Below are 21372 nucleotides of genomic sequence, written 5' to 3'. Positions count from 1 at the left end.
AGGGAAATATAATTCATCAAAAACCAACTCCAGAAGGGATGAAAACTCTAAGTAGACAATTGACTTGGAAAAAGTAGAGAAAGATGCTAAAGGCTCCCTTCCTATCCCCAACAAACAAGTATGCACTCACCAAACACACACCTAGAAAGTTTCTTATTACAGTTAAGAATAAGAGGATTACCATTATCAATACTATTATTCTGAAAGTAGTCGTTAACAAATTAGATAAACAAATGTACCTCACCTTTGGAAGTTAGGTTAATTTATCATTTATTTGCACATTATATAATTGAATACATGAAAAATCCAAGAGAATCAACTAGAAAACTGTTAAAAAGGATAAGACAGGCCGGTCTCACAGCTATAATCCCAGCAGTCTGGGAGGCCAAGGTGGGCGGATCACCTGAGGTCAGGAGTTTGAGATCAGCCTGACCAACATGGTAAAATCTCGTCTCTACTAAAAATACAAAAATTAACTGGGTGTGGTGGCGTGCACCTGTAATCACAACTACTCGGGAGGCTGAGGCAGGAGAATTGCTTGAACCTGGGAGGCGGAGGTTGCAGTGAGCCGAGATTGTGCCATTGCACTCCAGCCTGGGCAACAGAGCTAGACTCCATCTCAAAAAAAGAAAAAAAAAAAGGATAAGATAATTTAGCAATATGGCTGAATTTAAAAATAATATACAAAAATCAATAAACAAAGTAAAATAATCAGAAAAACATAACAGAAATTACTATCCTATTTACAATAACTTCAAAAAATGAAACAGCTATTAAGGTTTTAAATTCTTTTTACTATAGAAGATTTTAAACACACGAAAATTGTAGAGCAATAATTAACTCTGACATACCTATCATCCAGTATCAATAATTATAAACTAATCATGATTCACTTCCCCATCTACCCTCAGGTTATTTTGAAGCACATGTGTGAATTCGTATTATTTAATTCTTAAATATGCAAAGATAGATAAAGATAGATATAAAAGATAGATAATGTAGATTCTATGGAATGTAAGATTCAACATCATAACAAGGAAGAGAGTTTCCAGGTAAGATAAACGCAGACAACAGGCCCATAGAGACAATGTCCAGATTGGGAGGTCAGAAGAAGCCAGACTGGGAGGGCATAAGGAGTGGAACATGGCTGGGTGCAGTGGCTCACACCTTCATGAGGCTGAGGCCGGTGGATGACTTGAGCCCAGAAGTTTGAGATCAGCCTGGATGACATGGTGAAACCCTATCTCTACTAAAAGTACAAAAATCAGCCAGGCATGGTGGCACATGCCTGTAGTCCCAGCTACTCAGGAGGCTGAGGCACGAGACTCGCTTGAGCCTGGGAGGCAGAGGTTGCAATGAGCAGAGATTGCACCACTGCACTGCAGCCTGGGTGACAAAATGAGACTCTGTCTCAAAAAACAACAACAACAAAAAGAGGTGGACAATTGGAAAATAATCATAGTTACTTTACCGATGAGATTAAGCATTTTGAAATAATTAGTGATAAGTATATATAAGAAGTAACAGAAGAAAAAAACCTGAGGCAATCATAAACCTCAGGAAAAACAAAATGTAGAGTCCTTGGCAGCTATGAACAATAGCTTCATAGTTATGATCATGTAAATATTGACAATTGATTTAAAATCACAATATTAAAAGAGATAAGGAAAATTTGTGGGTAGAGGATATAAGCATTCTTAACCACTATAACAGGATATTGCTACTTAATATTAAAATTAATGTATCAAGAAATGGCAGCATAAGCATGTTCTTTGCATAGAAGTCACCATTAGGAGGAACAGCTAAAATATGACAGTTTTTTTTGTGAATTGGGACTGCACATGGGGAGGAGCAGGGCATAAGGCCATAAATCTTTATTATAAGAAGGCTTTTAATAATATTTGATTTTAAAAATCATAATTATACATCACCTTGATTGAAAAATAAAAATTACAGGCTCATGCCTGTAATCCCGGCACTTTGGGAGGACGAGGCAGGTGGATCATGTGAGCCCAGGAGTTTGAGACCAGCCTGGCCAACGTGAAGAAACCCCATCTCTACTAAAATTGCAAAAATTAGCCTGGTGTGATGGCACACGCTTGTAATGCCAGCTACTTGGGAGGGTGAGGCAGAAGAATCACTTGAACCCGGGAGGCGGAGGTTGCAGTGAGCTGAGATCATTCCACTGCACTCCAGCCTGGGTGATGGAGGGAGACTTTATCTCAAAAAGAAAAAAAAATTAACAAAAAAGCAATGAGAAAGGAAACCACACTCAACTGGAATATTGTTGAGTGTAATCCAGAAATGTTCATCTGGACTGTAGGTATCTTGAGACCACTGGAGTAACTCAATGGCTATTTTATTATAAAGAGCAAAATGGACAAATTCCCTTGTAAGGGCAACGTAAGTTGAGCCAAAGTGGATTTTGAGTTGACGTGGAGGTGGGCTCTTCTTTTTATGCTTCTTTAGGACAAAAGCGTGTGCTCTGGTTCTGTACTCTCTATGGGTATATTTGATCATTTCAGTAGATTTCAGAACAGACACTAAATTAGGTGTAATGTTTGTCTAATTCATTGTTTTCAAATACTGAACTATCTCCCTGTTGGTTTTTAGGGGGAAATTGTGATCACCAGTGTTAGTGACATATCTCCACTGAACAGTTGATGCTATAAGATCTCTCATGCAGGCCACGTCCGCCTGGAGCCTGGATTTTCCACCATAAATAATATACTCAGACTGTGAGGATATAAATGCATTTGAGAAGCACTCCAATAATTCACTCACAGCAATTTTAAAGTCAATAGTGGCCGCCTTATCAACGTGAATACAGTAGACATTTTGAGGCATGTAAATAGCCCAGAAAAGCCATTCAAACGTATCGAAATCTTGACTGATGGTCATTACATATGCCAAAGGGAATGCAGCTTCTTCTGTGGACAAAGGAGTTGTGATATAGTGGTTCTCTAGCACATAGTAAGGACAAGAATCTATTCCAAACGTTGTGGATAAAGCACTAGGCAACACTTGCACCGTCTTCCCATTTCGGGCTGCGTCACAGATGTGCAGTCGGGAAAGGGCTTGATATTCACCACCTACGTCATCCATATGATCACTGTCTGGTTGACTTACATGCACATTGTATAATACTGTGACTATGATTATAATTTGAAGAGTAATGATACAAAGATAATAGCTCCAAAACTTCATTTTAGTTTTTGACACCTGGGGGTAGAAGGGTGGAGAGAAGAATTCTTCTTTAAGAGTTAAAGAAATAAATCAATTTCTAAAACATTTTATTTCCCTACAAGTCTCTACATTTGGCCACTTTATCAGTTGCACTCACTTTTCCAGATCCCATTTGCTTATTTTGATGCCTGGCCATTCCTCAGTTGAGTGTCAATTCTGTGGTATTTCTTACTTCTTGTTCTGCAAATGTTCTGATCTTTTAGTCAATGCATCCTCATCCAGGCTGGGCTACCGAGACTACTCAGTGTGACTCACCCTCCTTTCTGTCCTGTGTGGCTGTAACTGGGGAGATGGGGTAAAGGGTTAGTTCCCATTTCCTGTTTCTATTGTTGAGTCATCTAATTTGTTGTAATTGTGTCCAGTTATATACCTCTCTGTATCTACCCCTCCTTTTGTGGCTAACTTCTCCCTGGGTATGCATATCTGGGTATATTCAAGTAATTTCCCATCTTGCTTATCATTCCTAACCTTTTAAGCAGGAGGATCCTTCCAGATTTCTGTCCGTTCAAGTAAGAGTACTTCATTAGGCATGGCCAGGTCTTAAGAGTTTTTATCCAAAGTGCTCAGCATAGTGCCTGGCACATTTGGGCACTCAGCTGATTCTTCCAATGAATAATTGAATGAGTGACTCATTTCCCTCATTCATTTAGTTTTGAAGGGTCCCAGCAACATTGGATGGCAAAATCTCCCCACAACTGGCTGTGGATTTTAGAGGAGACAGTGTTTCCATATAAACTGCTGTAGACTGTGGAAGATTAGGGACTAAGTTTTAACATGACCCATTACTCATATATATTAATAATTTTGATTATTCATACAATTTCAAACTATTGCTTTTTTTTTTTTTTTTTCTGAGACGGAGTCTCGCTCTGTTGCCCAGGCTGGAGTGCAGTGGCGTGATCTTGGCTTACTGCAACCTCTGCCTCCTGGGTTCAAGTGATTCTCCTGCCTCAGCCTCCCTAGTAGCTGAGATTACAGGTGCGCACCACCATGCCCAGCTAATTTTTTGTATTTTAGTAGAGACAGGGTTTCACCCTGTTGGCCATGATGGTATTGGTCTCCTGACCTTGTGATCTGCCTGCCTTGGCCTCCCAAAGTGCTGGGATTACAGGCGTGAGCCACCGCGCCCCACCGCCTTCTCTGATTTTAATTGAGCATTTTTATGATTGTATTGTATTTCATCTACTGATGTAATTTTTAATGGCTGCCGTAGGATTTACTACATACATTAAAAAATATTCTAGGCCAGGCGCAGTGGCTCACGCCTATAATCCCAGCACTTTGGAAGGTTGAGGTGGGCAGATCACTTGAAGTTAGGAGTTCGGGACCAGCCTGGCCAACATGACGAAACCCCGTCTCTACTAAAAATACAAAAGTTAGCCAGGCATGGTGGCGGGCACCTGTAATCCCAGCTACTTGGGAGGCTGAGGCAGGAGAATCACTTGAAACCAGGAGGTGGAGGTTGCAGCCAATGGCCTGAACTTGAAATAATTCACTTTAACTAACCTGGCGTTAACTTTTTCAATGATTTCTCCTAATATCTTGAGTCCTCCATCACATTATGCCCTGGGCTTATTTCTGCAGTCTGATACTTGATGTTGAATGTCAGTTTCTGAGTCCTGTATTTCTTTGTCAGGAACCCTTTTGGATTGTTCTGCCAGCCCGTCTCCTATAGATCCTTCCTAAGATGCAGGTTAGGCTTCCCGGGCTCAAACAGGATTGTCGAGGTTGACCTTCCATTCGGCCACTGTGGATTCTCACCACTTTCAGAGCTTGTAGGTGTTCCTCATGGAAAGGTGAGCAGAGTCAGCTTTGCCCATGTCCTCCTCCTAAGACATTCTTGTTCCAAGGTCAGAAGTCAGCCCTCAGAGGTTGTCCACTTATGTGTTTTCCAATTGGCTTGACCCCTGAATCCCTAAACCAACCCACCCAGTAGAGGGAGGAGTTATAATAGACACCTTCCAGCTCAGGCATTTGTGTTCCCAAACTCCAACTGTGTAGCTCTCTGTTTAAATGGATCCCTGCTCCAATCTCTTGCTTGGCATACGCCACTGTACTCAAGTCTAGGTGTTCAAAAAAAAAAAAAAAAAAAAAAGCAGGGGTAGAAACCTTTTTTCTTATCTTTTGAATTAATATGTGGGGAAAAAAATTAAAAACAACAACACATTGTCATGCATAATTATATAAGCCAACAAAAAAGAGATAGCAACTGGGATTTAAAAAATCAGAATCATAACACTTATATTTATTTTCCGCTATTGTAATTCTTAACTCAATAAAAGGTATCTACTAAAAAGCTATATCAAATTTCCAACAACAGTAATTCAACGTGCTTTTTAATGTTGGAAACAACACAAGGAAAGCTGCTACCACTGCTACTATTTAAAATTGCATTATGGGCAGGTGCACGCCTATAATCCCAGCACTTTAGGAGTCCAAGGTGGGAGGATCACTGGAGGCCAGGAGTTTGAGACCAGCCTGGAAAATATCGTGAGACTCCCATCTCTACAAAAATTAATAAAAAATTAGCCGGGCATGGTGGTACACACTTGGGAGGCTGATATGCAAGGATCACTTGCGCCCAGGAGTTTGAGGCTGAAGTGAGCCATGATCATGCCACTGCACTCCATCGTGGGTGACAGAGCAAGACTTAGTCTCTCTTAAAAAAAAAAAAAAAAAGAAAGAAAAAGAAAAAAAGTTCTAACTAAAACAGCAAGTTGTAAAGACATATTATTTATTTATATAATCAATTCAAATATGCCAGTATATCTATGTGTTTTTAGTATGCCCACTGTATAAACACTGTATATACAAGCACATACATATAACTGATGTTTGCCTCTATAACTGTGCTGTCCAATGGTAGCCACTAGTCATATGTGGCTATTTAAATTAATTAAAGCTGGCCAGGCACGGTGGCTCACACCTGTAATCCCAGCACTTTGGGAGGCTGAGGCAGGCAGATCACCTGAGATCAGGAGTTCGAGACCAGCCTGGCCAACATGGCAAAATCCCCTCTACTAAAAACACAAAAATTAGCTGGGCGTGGTGGCATGCACCTGTAGTCCCAGCTACTCAGGAGACTGAGGCAGGAAAATCACTTGAACTGGAAGGTGGAGGTTGCAGTGAGCCGAGATTGTGCCATTGCACTCCAGCCTGGATGAGTCCCTCCATCTCAAAAAAAAAAAAAAAAAAAATTAAAGCTAAATAAAATGTTAAAGAATATTTCCCAGTCATACTAGCTGCATTTCAAGAGCTCATTAGCTTATGTGAGTGGCAATTGTATTGGGCAGTGCAGATGTAGCACATTATCATTGCAGAAATTCTACTGGACAGCACTGCTATAGATTATATCAGTACACTGAGAAAGCACTTGACCAGGTGTGGTAGCTCAAGCCTGTAGTCCAGCACTTTGGGAGGCTGAGGCAGGTGGATCGCTTGAGCCCAGGAGTTTGAGGCCAGGCAGGATAACATGGCAAAATCCTGTCTCTACAAAAAATACAAAAATTAGCCATGTGTGGTGGAACATGCCTGTGGTTCCAGCTACTTGGGAGGCTGAGGTGGGAGGATCACCTGAGCCCAGGAGGTTGAGGTTGCAGTGAGCCATGACTGTGCCACTGCACTCCAGCCTGGTTAACAGAGTGAGACTCTGTCTCAGAAAAACAAAAACCAAAAAAAGCAAATAAGTGATTATGTCTGGAGAAAGCAGTGCACTTTTTATTCTATATTCTTCATTATTTCCATGTTTATGAGCATGTATGTATTTATTATAGTTTAAAATGTTTTTCGCTTTAGCTTTAAAATATTTTTATTTGAAAAATATGATGGATAAGATGTCCTTTAAATGATTTTTTTTTTTTTTTAGTATTGATCATTTTCCATGTGTCTGTTAGAGGCAATATTGATCAAACTTACAATTGAAATGCTGCTCAAAAACATTGGCACTTGATCAGTAATTATGGTAATATTAACATAAAACTTTTTCCTAATGTATATCTTGATTTTTTTAAATGAATAATAAAGGCAGGTAAATAATAAGTTAACTTATTCCTGTCTCAAATTTTAAAAATACTTGTACTCTTACCAAAAAAAAAAAAAAAAAAGTTATACCCAATTCAAATGACACTGATCTTCTATTGCGCCCTCTTCTCTCTATCACTCCCAGTTACTCTCTCCAACACCCCACAATGGGAAAGTTAATGATTTTTCAGTGGATGGATGTTTCTTAGACAGGTATGCATGTATGTACGAATGAATGTAAATTTTGTTTAATACCAGGAGAATTGCCTTGTTAGACATATCGTTTAGTGGATTTTTAACCAATTATCATATAAAAATACACAGTATCCCCAAAGTGGAAAACAATATATTAATTTATTCCCAAGAAAACAAAACATGGAACCTCATCAAAAACAAACATCAGACACAGTAGTTTCAGGGCATTCCCATGGGCTGTCAGAAACCCACTAGCCCAAACACTATGCTCTTCCAACATTAAAGTATTTAAGACACAGGAGAGATGACCAACAACAGACATGTAAACATCAATTCCAGAAAGATTTCTTGTTCTACATGAGAAACATCCAGTGTAAAACGTTTCCTCTTCTCAGGTGCTGTCATTTAAATAAGTTGAAAAGAGACAATTTTTAAACTCCACTGCTGACCCTGAGTGCATTTGCTATCCCCTCACCTATTTTGTTTTGAGACAAAGTCTCGCTCTGTCACCCAGGCTGGAGTGCAGTGGGGCGCTCTCAGCTCACTGTAACCTCCACCTCCTGGGTTCAAGCGATTCTCATGCCTCAGCCTGCCAAATAGCTGGGATTACAGGCACATGCCACAAAGCCCAGCTAATTTTTGTATTTTTCAGTAGAGATGGGGTTTCACCATGTTGGCCAGCCTGGTCTGGAACTCCTGGCATCAAGTGATCTACCTGCCTTGGCCTCCCAAAGTGTTGGGATTACAGGCGTGAGCCACCACGCCCGGCCCAAGCCAGAGGTCTTGTAAGGGGACTCATCCCATCATGAGGGTCCTACCCTCGTGACCTCATCTAAACTTCCCTTACCAAAGGCCCCATCTCAAATACCATCACATTGAGGGTTAAGGCTCCAACACATGAATTTTGGGGGGACACAGTCCCATCTATAGCAATGGCAGTTTGTGCTTGGAGCCCACTCTGGTCACCTTAGTGGGACTGGCCTCTGTGCAAGTGACAGGTTTTCACATGTGGCCTTCAAGAGTTCCTTGTGTGACCAGCTGTCCCTATTCCTTAACCCTTTACCACCCAAAACAACTCCATTTTTTTTTCAGTAGCAAGAAAAAAGGTTTTACTTCAAAGTCATTCCCTTTAAATATGATTGACATTCAACAAGCACAGTTACAGAAAAAAAATAAAATTGCATTCATTAAATGCGTCATCCATTGTAGTAATTGCTTTTTGTTAGAATAAATAAATATTTAGAAACTCAACGGTTTAGTATTACAGGAATACTAAAGTAGACTTCACATTTTTTCTGAGCTGACAGGACTTTTTCTCGTTATTAACACTGAGACCGTTCTTAAAATCTACCTTCTCTGGTATACTAAATATGGCTTTATTTCACCTTCTCTCAGTAAATCCACCTCAGGAAATGAACTGAGAAGACCAGCAACAGAGTCCCAATTCTCACCCAGAGAAATTGTTCCCCGGTGCTATCAACCTTTCTAAGCCTCAGTTACTTCATCTGCAAAATGGGAGTAATTATATAAGGGCCTCACAAGACTGTTGTGAGGTTTGAATGAAATTAGATACATAAAGGAATACCAGAATGGCTGGAACACAACAGGTCCTCCCTCTGTCTCCTCCTTTCTCCCTCTCTGTTGAATAATCTCTGATTTAACCCTTAATTTGTAATTACTGATCTCCTGGGCCTGGTATCATGCTACACAGCCCTGTGTGTTCCTGTATTAAACTACAATCACTCTGTAAGATTCTCCAGAGGAGGCTTTCTGGTGTTGACATTATTGCCAAGATTTTTAGAGTGAAAAAGCTCTTATGTTTCCTTTTTGTCTCAGTACATGTCCTGTACATAATAGACACTCAAGAGATGTTGATTGAATGAAGGCTGAATGAATGAACGGATGGATGAATGAGGGATAAATAACAGAGATGTTCATCTACAACTGAAGGCTGTTAAAAATCGAGCCACTACTATCAGTACCAGGCAGTGTAAATCTACTCAGAGCATACTATGGTGCAATTAAAAGCCTCACAGGATAGAATTTGGTCTCTATTTTGCAAGTAAGATAATACTGGGGAGAGAAGGGTCATAGAAGAGGAAAGTGTTCCAGACTTCAGACTAGATCTATGTGATAGCACCTCTCTTGAATGCATATCTCCATTCTTGCAAGGACTTTTTAGTGTTCTTAATGGAAGACATGACATAGGGACCAGCCTACATTCTGGCATATAAGAGAGAAATGTTTTATTCCCCGAGGTCCTTTTACTGAAGCAACAGACAGTGAATTCTGTCTTAAAGCATATCCTGTTTCTTGTTAATGACTTTATACTATATACAGAACTTTGTCCATGAGTAAGCCAAAAATGCTAGTGTTGAAACTCAGAAACAAGATCTATTCTCCATTCAGGTAGGTTATGTTTTAAAGGAAATTGGTGAATTACCCAGAAAGCTGTTTCAGTATCTGTCTGGTTGAGCACAGTGGTGACTGTTAAAGTGTTATAAAAGATTCCTTCTTCAAAGAAACCTAATTCTTATTTTCCTAGACAGTATTATCTACAATTCTCTTTTTTACTAAAACATTTGTATATGATGAGTATCTGGTGCAAAGATCTGAGGTCATTTAAATTTATCATTGATCCTAACAATAAACTAATATAGAGGTGAGCATCAAGAAACAGCAAGACTAAAATTGGCCAAAGTGTCCAGATTGCTCTATCCAGCCATCCTGTTAGTGTATTTCACAGTGTCCAGTGGATATTTTAAGTATAATTATGTAGCCAGGTCCTGAAGCTATAAACGTGGTCCTGAAACCGTTAACATTACGAAGGCAAAAGTCTCTCACAAAAACAGGCTCCTCTTCCCAGCTGCAGTTTCCCTTCAGTCATGAGTAGCTCATGAATAGCTCAAAAATACCAGCTGGGTTGTATCGCAGTTTCACTCTGATTGAGGGTTCTTTCGCGATGCCTCAGTTCTAGGCATTCCACAGTAAGGGGGTAGGTATTAAGCTCAAACTTGTTAGCAAACAGGCTTGGTGAATTAACCAACCACTTTAAGTCTCCGTTTCCATAGATACAAATACCATGTACATAGTGGCCTGCAAAAGAAAGAACAAGAAACAGTCAAAACATGCTTGCTTTCAAAAGGGTGATGAACTTACAGAATACTAGAAGTACTCTCCAACTAACTACAACTGTGCCAATGCTACAGGATTCAAATGAAATATGATTGTGCAGTCTCAGCCCACAAAGAACTGGAACTCTATTTAGAAGAACAAGAGGTACAAATATGTTATTTGAAAAAAATGAGAGTTAAATCATACAAGGCATAAAATAACAGGTGTTAATATTTTAATTATGTTAATTATTGTGTATATTATATCAAAATTAATATGAAAATTGTGTTAGTAACATAATAGGTGTTATAAGGTCATTCATGTACAGTAATCCCCCCTTATCTGCAGTTTTGCTTTCTGAGGTTTCAGCTACCCGAAGTCAACCACGATCCAAAAATATTAAGATATTTTGAGAAAGAAAGAGAGCATATATCTTTTATTACACATAACTTTTTTATTCACAGAACTTTTATTCACATAACTTTTATTACAGCATATTGTTATAATTGTTCTATTTTATAATTAGTTATTATTGTTAACCTCTTACTATGCCTACTTCAAAAATTAAACTTTATCATAGATATGCATGTACAGGGAAAAACAAAGTATATTTAGAGTTCGGTACTGTCTGTGGTTTCAGGCATCCACTGGGGGTCTTGAAATGTATCCCCCCGTGGATAAGGAGGGCCTACTGTATTACTAAATGAGAGTTACAGATGAGAAGTCCTACAGTGGTACAGGTGGGAGAGATCTTTATGGGTTGCGTTGAGTAAGTCTTTTTCCTGAGCTCTGGTCTATCCAAGTGCCTACTTTGTACCTCTGCCTAGATGTGTGATAAACCTCAGTGATGTAACACGTCAATATTGAATTTTTTTTTTTTTAACCTCAATAGCTTTTGGGGTGGGGACTTCCTGCTGGGAGAGGGGGTTTTGTTGGGAATAGGTTAGAAACAAGAATGGTAGGAAGTTGCAACCATTTTCCGGAGATTCTTCTGGGCACACAGGACAATTGCTGGTTGACTGACTTCACAGACTGAAGGGTTGGGCCTTGTGTCTCACAAGTATGGACAGTCCTTAAAGATTTTTGAAGAGAAGAATCAAGTGATGAAACTCATTTTAGCAAGATTAATTTTGAAGTGTTTTGCAAGGTACATTAGAAACCAAGAGGCTGCAGTAATAACACAAACTGGAGAGCTTGTTCAAAGTTAATGTCTGTGATGAGTGGGAAAGGGAGGATGTTGAAGACACTAGTACAGAAGGACAGATAGAACATGGTGATTAATTCAGTGGGTTGGGAAGAAGCATAATAGAGAGTAGAAGTCATTGGGGAAAGAAGCCAGAATTGTAGGAAGTGAAAGAATGACCAGGCGGCGAGAACCAAAAACACAGGCCTTAAGCACACGCTTAAAGAAATGGAAGTGAACAAGGAAAGAATATTACGGCCTGGAGAAAGCAGAAGGTTCATAGACAACTCGATGTCTTCAAGATAGGGGCAATGAGTACAGGCTTTCAGAGAAAAGGAAAAGAGGCAGCAGAAAGGGAGAGGCTGAGAATGCAAAAAGGCAAGGGTCTGAGAGAGGGGGCCCACAGATAGCTGAAACCATAGCTGGCGGCTTTTGTTAGGAGGATGGGTGACTTGTCCTCTTGAAACAGGAGAGAACAATGAAAGAAGGTGTCCACACAGCTCTAAGATGGTGGGGCAGGATGACATGACAAGGGACTAGATGATGAATTTTGATCACATATCTTGAATGTTCTTTTTCAAGTTGAAATGGTCGCTTTTGAGAATAGAAAGGCTGTTTTAGCATAACCTTGTGATATGGTTTGGCTGTGTCCCCACCCAAATCTCATCTTGAATTGCAGCTCTCATAATTCCCATGTGTTGTGGGAGGGATGCAGTGGGAGATAGTTGAATCATGGGGGGCAGTTTCCCCCATGATTGTTCTTGTGGTAGTGAGTAAGTCTCACGAGATCTGATGGTTTTATAAGGGGTTTCCTCTTTTGCTTGGCTCTCATTCTGTTTTTCCTGCCACCATGTAAGATGTGCCTTTTGCCTTCTGCCAGGATTGTGAGGCCTCCCCAGTCACGTGGAACTGTGAGTCCATTAAACTTCTTTTTCTTTATAAATTACCCAGTCTTGGGTATGTCTTTATCAGCAGTGTGAAAACGGACTAATACACCTTGGGAGCTTAAAGGTGAGCAGGAAAGCTGAAAAGGTGTCCCTTAGGAAGGGCACTAGGAAAATAATGAGGTAAACAAAAGGATAAGTAGGTAGCCAAGAGGCCTAGCTGAAGTTAGATGACAGGACCCAATGGTGGGTGTGTCTTAAGAGAGTTCCGCAACACTCCCCACCAATACTCTGCCTAGGGAAGTACAAATGGCAAAAAAGGCAGATGGTGGTAATGATTAGGGTTAGGAATCAGCCTTGTAGGGTCAAAATGGCAAAAGGACCAAAAATGTTGGTGAGGACATCTTGTAGTGGCTTACAATACACGGGTTAGACGGGGAGTCCTCAGAAGGAAGCTCATAGAAGGAAAAAGCTTGAAATGTTGAACCTCTGGAAATCCCAATTCAAACCAAAAACAACATGGTTTAGGTGTGGACATGCAACAGTGAACAAACTGGTCAAAAATCCTAGCTGTCTTGGAGCTTCTGCTCTGGGAAGAAAGACAGTAAAATAAGTAGGATGTGAGTAGGTGAAGGAAACTAGTAGAGGTGACAAAGACACTGTAATCAGAGATGGGCACTCCAAGCTGAAGATCATTCTAAGTGCTAAGAGGGCTGATGAAGGTAGTACAGGCCGGGTGCGGTGGCTCATGCCTGTAATCCCAGCACTTTGGGAGGCCGAGGCAGGTGGATCATGAGGTCAGGAGTTTGAGACCAGTCTGGCCAACATGGTGAAACCCCGTCTCTACTAAAAATACAAAAATTAGCTGGGTGTGGTGGTGGGTGCCTGTAATCTCAGCTACTCAGTAGGCTGAGGCATGAGAATCACTTGAACCCGGGAGACGGAGGTTCCAGTGAGCCAAGATTGTGCCACTTGTACTCCAGCCTGGGTGACAAGAGTGAAACTCCATCTCAAAAAAAAAAATAATAATGTAGGCAGGTGGCATGCACTGTCCCCTGGAGAAAATATGGGCTGATTAAAGTAAATATATTAACATGCTTCAGAATGGACCAAAATTTCTTTACAGTTGCATGAAAACATTGCTGTCCACAGTGGGATGAGACCATCAAGACACACATGAGAAAGAGGTTGGTGTAATGGAGAGTTGTAGAGATGGAGCAACTTGGAGATTTTCACCTGAAACATTTAACATTTAGGTGCAGGTAAGATGGGGCCGGGCGCAGTGGCTCACGCCTGTAATCCCAGCACTTTGGGAGACCAAGGGGGGCAGATCATGAGGTCGAGAGACTGACACCATCCTGGCCAACATGGTGAAGCCCCGTCTCTACTAAAAATACAAAAATTAGCTGAGCATGGTGATATGCACCTGTTATCCCAGCTACTTGGGAGGCTGAGGCAGAAGAATCACTTGAACCTGGGTGGTGGAGGTTGCAGCAGTGAGCTGAGATGGCGCCACTGCTCTCCAGCCTGGTGATAGAGTGAGAATCCATCTCAAAAAAAAAAAAAAAAAAAAAAGATGGACTGATGAGTAGAGGCAAAGTCTTGTTGTCATAGAGAGAAAAGGCCAAACCACCATATTGTCATTCATTCATTGATTCATTTGTTCAAACAATCACTTACTAAATAAATATTTATTGCATATTATGGACTGAATTGTTTGTCTCTCTAAATTCATATGTTGAATCCTAACACTGAGTGTCTCAGAGTGGAGACAGGGTCTTTAAAGAGGTAATTAAATTAAAATGAGACCTTTAGGGTGGGCCGTAATCCAATATGACTGGTCTCCTTAGAAGAAGAGGCGATTAGGACACACACACACACAGAGGGAAGACCATGTGAGAACACAGGGAGAAAATGCTATCTACAAGCCAAGCAGAGAGGCCTTAATAAACCAGCCCTGCTGATACCTGGATCTTGGACTTCCAGCCTCTAGAACTAAATAAATTTCTGTTAAGCACCCAGTCTGTGCCACTTTGTTATGGCAGCCCTAGCAAACTAATACTCATGCCCAGTGTATGCTGGGCAATATTCTGAATGCAGTGTGTGCCAGGACTGATAAAAACTCTCCTTCATAAAATTCTATAGAAATGGAAATGACTTAGTATTTCTAGTTCTTTTCCATTTGGAGGGGAACCCTTCTTGCTAGTGTAACCTGCCATCCATCATGCCAGAGCTGTGCAAACCCCGACAGCTCTCCAAACCACTGGGAAGGCTGCCTGTAGGGGGAGCAGGGACTGGCCTGAGGGTTGGGGGCCCAGCTTTCTCTGCGGTGCCAACATGACATCACTTCTCCTCCTGATGGCTTTCGCCTCTGAACAGCTGGACTCCCAGAAGGCACAGCAAGAGGAATAAACAAGAAGAAAGCTGAGTCTACAAGAAAAAAAAAAAATTAGCCAGGTGTGGTGGTGCACGCCTGTGGTCCCAGCTTCTTGGGAGGCTGAGGTGTGAGGCCTGAACCCAGGATGTTGAGGCTGCAGTGAGCTGCATTCATGCCACTGCACTCCAGCTTGAATGACAGAGTGAAACCCTGCCTCTAAAGAAAGAAAGCAAGCTGAAAACTAGCAGGGAGAAAAACATGCCACCATGATTTGAACCCATTTTTCCATCTCCCTAGGTAATTATAAGTTGGAGAACATCAATGAGATGTTTAAACTTATTTTTGAAGGACTGTGTCTTGAAGCCTCTGGCTTCTCCAATAACTAACAGATTGGTCTAAATATAGCAGCAATTCTCTCTCCATGAGAACCCTGGATTCCACAGCTACCTTCCTGCTAACACCAACAGGCAGTGGCCTAGAAGCATGGAACGAGAGCCTCACCGTGGCAGCCTCCGTGTCTGTCTTCCATGTCACTCCACTTTATAGCTCTGAGGTTTCCAGTCCAGGATGCATTTGGCATAGAGCCAGGAACACCTGCAATGTTGATAAAGAAGAAGCGTAGAGATGAGAATCATGAGAGAAGGGCATCAATTTCATCAATTAAGCCTCTAAGTCAGGCTTACTTTCTTTCAGTTTATTACCTTTCACATTTCACACAGATTGGTATGTACTGATCTACCCATCTTCTGTTTCCTCCAGTTGATCTTTTGATCAGAATTTTAGTTGTTGACTCATCATCTAATTAGTATAACATCTAATTCAATCAATATACAAATCAATATACTAATACAATTCTGATCCATTTACTAATACCTAATTCGGTTGAGGGGTGGGGTGCTGTAAGTTGGCATCTTGCTAAGCCAGGGTTTCTCCACTTCAGCGCGATTGACACTTTGGGCTGGATGATTCTTTGTTGTGGGGGCTGTCCTGTGTTTTGTAAGATGTTTAGCAGCATCCTTGGCCTCTACCCAATAGATGCCAATAGCACCCTCTCCTCAACTGTGACAACCAAAAATGTCTGCAGATATTGCCAAATGTCCTGTGGGTGAGCAAAATCACCCCATTTGAGAAACACTGTGCTAAGTGTTTTTCAATAACCCTGTCTATGAAATAAATTTTGAATAGGTCATAGAGATTGAAGGGTCTATTTAATCATAGTTAGACTCCAAGATTATAATATATAAATCATTACTAGAGAAGAAGTTGCCAGACATAGTGGTTCATGCCTGTAATCCCAGCACTTTAGGAGGCCGAGGTAAGAAGATCCCTGGGCAACCTAATGAAACCCTGTCTCTACAAAAAATAAAAAATTAGCTGAGTGCAGTGGCACATGCTTGTAGTCCCATCTACTTAGGAGGCTGAGGTGGGAGGATCATGTGAGCCTAGGAAGGTCAAGGCTGCAATGAGCCATGATTGTGCCACGGTACTCCAGCCTGGGTCACAGAGCAGGCCCCTGTCTCAAAAAAAAAAAAAAAAAAAAAAAAAAAAAAAAAAAAAAATTAAAAAAAGAAAAGGAAAACATGGGAGTCAACATAAATGCAACTAAAAGAGAAATACTTTGCTTTAGAGTTACAGCATTTTCCACCAGTGAGTAATGCAATCTGAATTTTGATGCAATGGCACTGTGCAAATGCTATCTGTACCCAAATTTCAATAGTCCTCTCTTAGAAGATTCTTTTTAATTACTGATAAGATATATTGTGGTAGGCAGAATAATGGCCTCCACCCACCCCCTCAAACACACACATGCAGAACAGACAAAGATGCCTACATCCTAATCCCTGGAACCTGAGAATATGTTATTTTACACAGCAAAGGGAGACTAAAGTTGCTGATCAGCTGACCTTAAAACAGGGAGGTTATCCTGAATTATCTGGGTGAGCCAAATGTAATCACAAGGGTCCTCAACATTGGAAGAGGGAAACAGAAGAGCTGGACAGAGTGACACGATGTGAGAAGGCTCCACTCTGACTCTGCCTTTGCTGTTTGAAGATGGGGGAAGAAGCCACCAGCCAGGAATGTGAGTGGCCTCTAGAAGCTAGAAAAGGCAAGGAAATGGATTGTATTCGGAGCCTACAGACAGGAACCTGACCCAGCCAATGCCTGGATTTCAGCCTGGTCAGGCTTTTGTCCTACAGAATTGTAAGACAATATATTTATGTTGTTGAAGCTGCTGAATTTGTGGTAATTTGTTGCAGTGCCAGGTAAAAAGCTAATACACATGCTAATGAGAAAAAGAACGACTCAAGGGCTGTGTACAGTGGCTCATACCTGTAATCCTAGTGCTTTGGGAGGCCGAGGTGGGAGGATTGCTTGAGGTCTGGAGTCTGAGACCAGCCTAGGCAACATAGTGAGACCCTATCTCTACTAAAATTTTTTTTAAAAATTAGGCGGGCGTTGTGGCTCCCACCTGTGGTCCCAGCTACTCAGGAGGCTGAGGCATGAGGATCACTTGAGCCCAGGAGTTTGAGACTGCAGTGAACAATGATTGCACATCTGCACTCCAGCCTAGGCAACACAGAAAGACACCATCTCCACAATTTTTTTTTTTTTAATTAGCCAAGCATGGTGGTGCACTCTTGTAGTCCCAGCTACTGGGGAGGCTGAAGTGGGAGGATTGCTTGAGCCTAGGAGCTAAAGGCTGCAGTGAGTTTGAGTACTACTGTATTCCAGCCTGGGTGACAAGAGAGGGATCATTCCTAAAATAAAAGAAGAAAAAAGCTACTTAAGACAATGAATATTTTTAATAGTTTTTAATAAAGAAAAAATTGGACAAGACCAATATTTTGAAGAAATTTAATTGAATTAGGCTTTTAAAAATATTAATAAAAATGTGCATTTTCAGAAGATCAGAAGAAAAAAGGTCTGTTCTTTTGCCCTGATGTCATATGATAATTATATGATGATCTGATTTGTAACCAGGTTTCCTAACTAAAATTAAATTTTGTTACAGCTTTTCCTGTAAACAGCATGAGTCTTAAATCCTAAGGGCTCTCTATAAGACAAGAGTCTTTTCTTCTTGCTACCTAAACTTGAATTTATTTAATAAAAGTATTCAAGTATTCAAGAAAAACACTATTAAGCAATATTTCTATTTCTTTAACTTGCATTTTAATACTTTACAATTATTTTGATGCTTGCCTATCTAAAAGGAAGCTACCTTCTTTTGTTCTTAACACACATTTTAAAAGAATTTGGAGTAAAACTTGTCTGGTGAAGCTGTGGGATGGGGAAGGAGAGTCTGGAAAGCAAAGAGAGAATCTGGCTTATTTACCGACATTTGTGTGCTTAGCTGACGTGTTATTATGAGCCAATGTCTATTAAATAACTACATCATAAAAGTATGAAGAATACATTCCCATGACAAAAAGTCATTTAATGTTGAAATGACTATTTTTGAAAGCACAAGACATTTTTCTTCCTTTTTCATTCTCTTTAATACTGATAATCCCAAACTGAGTCTTACTCAGAAACAGATTCCATTATTGCAGAGATAAGATCGTGACATTTATAATTAATTACCTGCTGTCTTTATAAAATGAACACATAACACCTACTAACCTCGTGTTACTGAAATTCCAAACCTCAACTGCAATACTTTCTGTTTGATGACAGGTGTCAAACACTTATGTGCTTAGATATGCATGTTTGTGCATTAAAACATTACATTTTTAAAAGCAGAAGGGGAAAGAAGGGCAAACAGAACAAGTTGAATTCTACTCTTTTTGCAAAGAATCCTGAGGCGCAGAAATATCTGGCAGGAGTGGGCACAAAGCCTTGCTTTTTGAGTGTGGCTCTTAAGAGTAGGGGCATCAGCAGCACCTGGAAGCTTGTTAGAAATGCAGAATCTGGCCAGGCATGGTGGCTCACACCTGTAATCCCAGCACTTTGGGAGGCCGAGGCGGGCGGATCACCTGAGGTCAGGAGTTCAAGACCAGCCTGTCCAACGTGGTGAAACCCCATCTCTACTAAAGATACAAAAATTAGCCGGGTGTGATGGCACGCGCCTGTAGTCTCTGCTACACAGTAGGCTGAGGCAGGAAAATTGTTTGAACCTGGGAGGTGGAGGTTGCAGTGAGCCGAGGTTGCAGCACTGCACTCCAGCCTGGGCAACAGAGTGAGACCCTGTCTCAAAAAAAAAAAAAAAAAAAAAAAAAAAGAAAGAAGTGCAGTGGCCCATGCCTGTGGTCCCAGCACTTTGGGAGGCTGAGGTGTCAGAGGCGTGTGAACCAGAGCAACTCCATCTTAAATAGGAGCTGGGTAAAATAAGGCTGAAACCTACTGGACCGCATTCCCAGATGGTTACGCATTCTAAGTCACGGTGAGCGATGACAGCATGCTAGCCACCCTCGCTCGCTCTCGGCACCTCCTCGGCATTGGCACCCACTCTGGCCCCACTTGAGGAGCCCTTCAGCCCGCGGCTGCACTGTGGGAGCCCCTTTCTGGGCTGGCCAAGGCCAGAGCCAGCTCCCTCAGCTTGCTGGGAGGTGTGGAGGGAGAGGCGCCGGCGGGAGCCCGGGCTGCGCGCAGCGCTTGCCGGCCAGCGTGAGTTCCGGGTGGGCGTGGGCTGGGGGGGCCCAGCACTCGGAGAAGCCGGCTGGCCCCGCCGCCCAGGGCAGTGAAGGGCTTAGCACCTGCGCCAGCAGCTGCTGTGCTGGATTTCTCGCTGGGCCTTAGCTGCCTCCCAGCAGGGCAGGGCTCAGGGCCTGCAGCCGGCCATGTCTGAGCCTCCCCCCAACCGCCATGAGCTCCTGCGCGGCCAGAGCCTCCCCAACGAGCACCCCTCCCTGCTCCATGGTGCCCAGTCCCATCGACCGCCCCAAAGGCTAAGGAGTGCAGGCGCACGGAGTGGGACTGGCAGGCAGCTCCACCTGCGGCCCCGGTGCGGGATCCACTGGGTAAAGCCAGCTGGGCTCCTGAGTCTGGTGGGGACGTGGAGAACCTTTATGTCTAGCTAAGGGATTGTAAATACACCAATCAGCACTGTCTCTAGCTCAAGGTTTGTAAACACACCAATCAGCACCCTGTGTCTAGCTCAGGTTTTGTGAATGCACCAATTGGCACTCTGTGTCTAGTTACTCTGGTTGGGACTTGGAGAAACTTTATGTCTAGCTAAGGGATTGTAAATACAGCAATCAGCACTCTGTATCTACCTCAAGGTTTGTAAACACACCAATCAGCACCCTGTGTCTAGTTCAGGGTTTGTGAATGCACCAATCGGCACTCTGTATCTAGTTACTCTGGTGAGGACCTGGAGAACCTTTATATCTAACTAAGGGATTGTGAATGCACCAATCGGCACTCTGTATCTAGCTCAAGGTTTGTAAATGCACCAATCAGCACTCTGTGTCTAGCTAATCTAGTGGGGAGGTGGAGAACTTTTGTGTCTAGCTCAGGGATTGTAAATGCACCAATCAGCACCCTGTCAAAATGGACCAATCAGCTCTCTGTAAAACAGACCAATCAGCAGGATGTGGGTGGGGCCAGATAAGAGAATAAAAGCAGGCTGACAAAACTAACAGCGGTACCCTGTTTAGATTGCTTTCCCCACTGCGGAAGTGCTGTTCTTTTGTCCTTTGCAATACATTTTCCTACTGCTTACTGTTTGGGTCCATATAGCCTATATAAGTGGTAACACTCACCACGAAGGTCTGCAACTTTACTCCTGAAGCCAGCAAGACCACGAACCCACTGGTAGGAACCAACAATTCCAAACGCACCGCCTTAAAAGATGTAACGCTCACTGCAAAGGTCTACAGCTTCACTCCTGAGCTAGCGAGACCACGAACCCACCAGAAAGAAAAAACTCTGAACACATCCAAACATGAGAGGGAACAAACTCCGGACCCGCTGCTTTTAAGAACTGTAACACTCACTACGAGGGTCCGCAGCTTCATTCTTGAAGCCAGTGAGACCAAGAACCGACCAATTCCAGACATAGCAGGATGAGACAGGAGTCAGCACAAGATCCAGGTCATAAAGACCTTGCTGATATAAACAGTTTGCAGTAACGGAGCCGCCCAAAACCCACCAAAACCAAAGTGGCAATGAGAGCAATCTCTGGTCGTCCTGCTACACTCCCACCACTGCCATAGCAATGTCAGGAAGTTGCCCTCTATGGTCTAAACAGGGGTAATAATCCATTCCTTGTTTAGTGTATCTTCAAGAAATAACCATAAAAATGGGCAACCAGCAGCCCTCGGGGTTGCTCTGTCTATGGAGTAGCCATTCTTTTATTCCTTTACTTTCTTAATAAACTTGCTTTCACTTTGCACTGCAGACTCACCCTGAAT

The 21372-nt window shown here is 42.0% G+C and overlaps 2 protein-coding genes across 8 annotated transcripts in view; both read right to left on the bottom strand.

Moving 5' to 3' along the window:
• Nucleotides 1-747: 747 nt before the first annotated feature.
• Nucleotides 748-4146, bottom strand: LOC100610053 (beta-1,3-galactosyl-O-glycosyl-glycoprotein beta-1,6-N-acetylglucosaminyltransferase 6). Its single transcript, XM_016954881.3, is given in 1 exon segment — nucleotides 748-4146. A coding segment is annotated over 1 exon segment (990 nt). The 5' UTR covers nucleotides 3208-4146; the 3' UTR covers nucleotides 748-2217.
• Nucleotides 4147-7601: 3455 nt separating this feature from the next.
• The window catches only part of GCNT2 (glucosaminyl (N-acetyl) transferase 2, I-branching enzyme), a 138432-nt gene continuing 124661 nt past the window's right edge, over nucleotides 7602-21372 (bottom strand). For 6 of the 7 annotated variants that reach the window (XM_063812767.1, XM_009450482.4, XM_009450483.4 and 3 more), the window contains 2 exons: nucleotides 15521-15613; nucleotides 7602-10557 (listed from right to left, as the gene is read on the bottom strand). In XM_063812767.1, coding sequence (XP_063668837.1) covers nucleotides 10367-10557; nucleotides 15521-15613 — 284 coding nt within the window. In that variant the 3' untranslated portion in view covers nucleotides 7602-10366. Of the gene's footprint in view, nucleotides 10558-15520; nucleotides 15614-17350; nucleotides 17779-21372 lie in introns of those variants that run through there. The other variant, XR_008548408.2, reaches the window with a different exon arrangement.

This window comes from Pan troglodytes, chromosome 5 (assembly GCF_028858775.2).
Source record: "Pan troglodytes isolate AG18354 chromosome 5, NHGRI_mPanTro3-v2.0_pri, whole genome shotgun sequence".
Taxonomy (NCBI): Eukaryota; Metazoa; Chordata; class Mammalia; order Primates; family Hominidae; genus Pan; species Pan troglodytes.
Note: the sequence above shows the minus strand (reverse complement) of the source record. Positions and strands in the feature narration are given on the sequence as shown.